Source organism: Anthonomus grandis, chromosome 17, assembly GCF_022605725.1.
Source record: "Anthonomus grandis grandis chromosome 17, icAntGran1.3, whole genome shotgun sequence".
Classification (NCBI taxonomy): domain Eukaryota; kingdom Metazoa; phylum Arthropoda; class Insecta; order Coleoptera; family Curculionidae; genus Anthonomus; species Anthonomus grandis.
Window position 1 is genome coordinate 1,455,239 of NC_065562.1, and position 5,932 is coordinate 1,461,170.

Sequence of the window (5,932 nt, forward strand, 5' to 3'; positions counted from 1 at the left end):
TCATTAATATTACTTATAGTGAATGGAGTTTTAAATTTATTTATCTGCAATACTATGTCTTGACCGTATAAATAAGTTTCTAGTTTTAAATGTTGGTTTATAATAAGAGAGTAAGTTATGATTGGTGCGGGTGAGTATTTTAATTTATACAATACAATATCATTTTGGGTATTAACAGATTTTAGCCAATCATTAGGCAGTACCATTGCATTAAAAATAGGTAAAAATTCTTGGAAATTTTTAAAAGTTATAAGTTTTTTTGATAGGCTCAAAATTCATCAATACTGTTTTAAATTGCTAGAGACAAATTTTGTTGTTCAATTTCAATTTTCTTTTCATCTCTACTTTTCCTAATAACTGGTATAGACTTTGAAATATATGAAGGACAATTAGGGAACTTTACAGGGATTGTACCTTGTTGAAGTTTGGTATATTTCAATGGAACTTGTAAAGTCTGTCTCTTCATCAAAATATGTTGTCACCCAAATTATATTGCAAAATGTTGGTCACAAACCCTACTATACTGGGTAGGTTTAAAATTGTCTCTAGGAATCATTCTTAGCCGCTTTTTACACAGTTCATCATCCTTCGGAAATTGAAACATGTGCCGAGTATGTTCGGCATCGTAATTGCCTTTGCAACCCGGTACACAGCACTTATTAGGCAATTAATATTTTATTTATATAATAACACAATAACACCGAAACCGGCACCGAAACACCTGTTATATTCACCTGTAGAAATACTACAAGTTGTCAACAACAAACACCCTTCTAACGGGATAATGTGTAAAGTGTAAAAGAGTCAGCATTGTTGCTACAAAGTGGGTATAATAACCACAGATGTCGCGGTCAATAAGTATTACGCCGAATATATTTTCAATGATATTGCGGTTGATTTGGCACCGAGGCTTGGGCAAAGGAACAAGAAATGGGTCGTTCCATTAAAAGATTTGAAGGGGGAAGTCGGGTGCGAATTTCTTGGCCTTCTTTGCGTGACGTATTACTTTAGTGACGTCAGAGCACCTCGGCCTTCTTTATTTCGGTGGTGTTGGTCAGACGCAGTCCGCCAGCCGCGTGCGTCCGCCGCTTCAAAGGGAACGTACCGTAAGGTATGGTTCTTTCCATGCGTCTGCAGCCGGTCAATCGGGTGGTTCCTTCGGATGCTATGCGACAGCAAAGATCAGTTCAAGGTTTAAGGTGCTAGGTGCAAGATGGATGATCTCGTGCTTTATTTATTGTTGGAAGAAAAACACGATGACGAAATATTATCATATTTGGCCAACGAGAAAAAAAGCAATGCTCCTGTAAATCCAATATTTAAACAAAGGCGTTCTGAGGGATGTTATAATACACCGATAAATCGACATCTGATTTAGGATGAAGTTAAATTTAGAGAATATTTTAGGTTGAATAAAGCATAGTTTAACTTTATTCTGGACTTAATAAAAGGCTATATAAAATTTGAGCCATACAAGCGAGTTCAATACCCATTAACACCAGATGAAAAATTAGCTATTACACTAAGGTAAGTGTGTATTAAATAAAATGTCATTTTACCAGACTACGGTATTAATAAACAAAATGTACTCATTCTGTTCATGCCCTTGAACAGTGAAATAAATAATTTAATGTGAAGAAAATGTTTATTATACATAAAGTAAAAGTGTAATAAAATACACCTAGTTTTAAATTTCAAATAAGTGAACAATTTTAAGTTAAGTAATTGTCTAGATCCAATAGGTTGTACCTGCTAGGGGAATCGGTATTAACATGACTATTATGTTCTGGGGAGGTATAACTGGTAGTGATATCGGTATCAACTGAACTCGATGTGGCAGGAGGTGCTGAACATAGCGAAGGTTCGCAAGTATTTCGCTGTTCCAGTTCAAATACCAGGTGCAAGGTTCTCAACTTGGCTTCGTTGATTAGATTTGGCCTTAAATTTTTTAACGAAGCTGCGATACTATGGAAAAATAAGTCTACGGAATCTGGTTTGCTTAGACCAATTTTTTTCAATTTCATTGCGTTCAACACTTCGTTCCGTAATTAAAGCAACTATGTAATTATTAAACCAAAAATCTCCCTTTTGCTGTTACGATTTAATTTAGAAAATTGTATTTTCTCCATAGCTGCTGTATTCCTGGCTTCATCGCTTAGTGTTGTGTTAAGGCCTGCTGTCAGGACAGATGCTGAACTGCTTGGACGAGACGATTCCTTCGAAACTTCACCAGAATCAAGATTATTTTCAGTTTCGTCTTCACTTTGGCTCATCTCTTTAAGCTCATCAGTTCCGATAGATGTACTCCTACGAAGAAAAATATGGCATTCAATCTGCTTATAGTATTTATTAAAAAGCAACTTACAAACTTTATGCTCTATTTGATCAAGAAATGACAAACTGTCTGCTAAAGCCCATTTCGTTTGTTTGGGGAATGCAGCAGAACCTGTACTTTTCCCTTTTTTCTTTCTTCTATTATATGTGTCCTTAATGTTTTGCCAACGTTTTTTAAGGTCCTCAACTAAAATAAAATAGAAAATAAATAAAGATTGCGTTCTAACTACTTGCCGTTTGCACAATAAAATATATTTATTTTACCAAAATATCTAATTTTAAAAAATAGTTTATTAAAAAAAAATGTTTTTTTTTAGGTTTATGGCAACTGGTGAAACATTCCGCTCTTTAGCGTTTACGTTTAGAGTATCGCATAGCTATATCAGTAGAATTGTGAAGAAGACATTAGCATTATTGAGAAATTACCTTGTTCCAATACAGTGTGTCCCTACTTAATGGCTCATAAGTGCCATTCTTGACCATCTATCCAACAAAAAAAAGTTTTCGAAAATTGGTCAAGAAACAAAAATTTTAGAGGGGTGGCTCTCTAAAATTTTTGTTTCTTGACCAATTTTCGAAAACTTTTTTTTTGTTGTTGTTGTCGACATTTAGAGATAGCAGGTCATGGCCTACTGTATTCAAGTTTGAAGTGCGAAAAATCGAGAAGTAGTATTAGCGATATTTATTTTTGAAAAATGGTACTGGATTAATGTTCAGGACCACTTAAAACATAAGTGTACCAAATTTGGTTATAATAGTGTACAGCAGTCTCTGTTAAACTACGCCCTCTGACGACTTCACTGAAAACAAAGTGACATTGACAGGTGCATATTTTGAAAGCCCTTTAAATTTCCTTTCAAACGAGTACCCACTTGAATTACTTTTAATAAAGAATCTGAGTACAGGGCGATTAAAAAGTTGCATTATTTATGATTTTCCCCCACTTTTCTTATTGGAGATATGAAGAAAATTCTTTAGCCAAATTAAGGCAAAATTAATGAAGATTATTCTGATGTTTTCAAAATGGTACCTAATACTGGCTATTTTAGACGAAATTTGAATTTGTTGAAATTATTGTGCAGTTACGCCCTCTTGTGGTGGTCTTAGGAACTTGTAAATATTTTCCAGACATTTTTTTTGGCCACTTTTCTTAAGATTTTTTTTTCAGCGCTGTGCGATGAATAGTTTTCGAGATACAGCTGGCGTCCTTTCTTATTTGGACATCCGATACATATCAACTAAATACTGACTAAAAAGTGTACGATAGTAAAGTAGCCGGTTTTCGTCAGTTTGCCTGACCATAATGCGATACGAATAAAAATTTAGCGCTGAAACGGTTTTTGACAAAGGCGTTTTGTTTCCGGATCATATTTTGATATATCGATAGAGTAACCGTTTTCACCATAATAAAAAATTAGTGGGTATTGCAAGGCGTCATATGAGCGATGCAACTCACTGACACGTCTCAATTTGTTATCGTGGCTTTGTAAAACAATATCTCGTTTTTCAAATTCTTGCCCGACTATGACCAAAGCAACTTCACTTGCCGTAGGTGCATTATAGCGTCCACTGTGAGCATTTGCCGGTTTTCTATCAGAATGAATAACAACTTCGAACTTATTGCAATCGTTGGGTATTTTCTGCAAAGTTGTTTTGAGATCCCGTATATGCGCATTTTTTTCATGCAACATAGCTTGTAATTGTTTAATTAACTTTGGTTTTAAATTAGGAAAATTGTTGCATCTTAACGTAGCTTCCCGTTCATCTTCCCCAATAAAGTAAATCTGAAGAAATTGAGGGTCTTTCTGTAGTGAAGGTAATAGACTACCAACTAAATGATAAACTTGTCCCTGCACTTTAAAAGTGGGCATAAATTGACCTTCCTGAATTTTCTTTGCTCCGAAGGATGTCATTTGAAAAGCACTATTGTATTTACGAATACAATCCATAAAATGTGTATGCTCTATATGAAGATTCATAACTAAACCATTAAGAGGTTCCGGCAAGCCAACTAAAGCTGGAATGCGGACTTTACCACTGACACAACACATACCAGGAGTCTCTTCTTTCCATTTTAAAGCATTACAGTAAATGCCCTTATGATTCATATCACCTAGAGCAACAATTTTGTCTGTTTCATAATCTACGGCAGAATCATACATCATCCCAGATAAAGCTTTTACTTTCCATGGTAGCAACTGCCTTTCTAACCGATTTTCGGGATTATTTTTGTTGTATTCAGAAACAGCTGCTCTATGAATTTCTGTTTTTTTTTCTGATACGACATGACAGCGGCACGGTGAATTTCTGTTTTTTTTTTCTGATACGCCAAGACAGCGACACGATGAATTTCTGGTCTACTTTTTGCGTATTTCATAGAGGCATTTCTAAGCTGTTTTTTTTCTGATTTCTGGTAAAACTCTCGTACGGCGGCGCCGGCCCGTTGTTTTTCCAATAGAGAGATTGTTATCAATTTGGGATGCGTTCGTTGTAATTTCATTTTCGATAGGTTTGTAAACGTCAAAATGCCCATTAGAAAAATCGTTGGCAGTTGAAAAACGAAATTTATACACAGGGTTTTCTATAAAACCAAATTTGTGCAATAACCCTCCGTCGTGATAAATTTCAAACAAAAAAGGATAAATTTGGCCAGCAGCTGTTAATTCACAATAACCACCATAAGTGTGATTTTGAGACATTATGGCATGGTAAGCAGCAGCGCTATTAAAATTATTACCGGCTCTGTCGTGCGATAAAATGAAAAAATCGTCCTAACACTCCATAACATGTGCCACTACTTCCCCGCACATTTGTTCAGCTATATCTTAAGTTCCGTATAATATATAGGAAATTGATCGAAAAAGGCAAGCGCCGTCTCCAATAATCGGTACAACAATGTGCGGTATAAAAACACCGTTAATATTTAAATTTTCTACAGTCATATTAATAAAAATTATAGAAAAAAAACGCTACACTATAGGTGCGAAAGCATGCGTAAAATCGTTAAAGTTAAAGTTGTTGAACAGTACAAATAATACGACAAATAATAACTATAACATAACCTTAACTTATTCAGTTGATTCAGACAGCTGTTCTTAAGTTCAAAGCCAAGCCTTCAATAATAGTAAATGCAACCCACAATACACAAAAATAAAATCCGAAGCCTCGCCTCATTGATAATACATTCAACCCACAATTACCACGCCGTTTTTGAGGTTAAGGGGCGCGATTAATATAATATAATTATTATAAAACCAAGATAAATAATCTTAAAAATGATTCGTTAGATGCAGAGCGAGTTGTTGTTATGTCTACCGAAATATTAATAATACAGAGACACTTTCAATCGTATTTATTAATCAGTTTTATGCCGCTATGCGATATTTATCATATCGCTAACACCCCTTATCGGTGGAATTTCAAAAAGTTCGTTCGTATCCGGGGCCTACATTATAAAAAAACATTGTTGCACTTAATTTTTTTTTCTTAACTTGATGCCTGCGACTCGTTGATGCGGGCAGTCTCTGTTCAAACTCCGAAGCCACGCCTCCTTAGTTTTCGAGGTCACGGGTAGCAATTTTCCCATTTTTTACCCCTT

At 35.2% G+C, this 5,932-nt stretch overlaps 1 protein-coding gene across 1 annotated transcript; it reads right to left on the reverse strand.

Annotated features, from left to right (window-relative positions):
• Window positions 1-1,494: 1,494 nt before the first annotated feature.
• LOC126746571 (uncharacterized) lies at window positions 1,495-4,496 on the reverse strand. The gene is made up of 3 exons (XM_050454875.1): window positions 4,388-4,496; window positions 2,366-2,521; window positions 1,495-2,035 (listed from the first exon to the last, which is right to left on the reverse strand). Exons 1-3 carry the CDS (start codon window positions 4,494-4,496, stop codon window positions 1,713-1,715), a joined length of 588 nt encoding a protein of 195 aa, XP_050310832.1. The 3' UTR covers window positions 1,495-1,712.
• Between the last annotated feature and the right edge of the window lie 1,436 nt (window positions 4,497-5,932).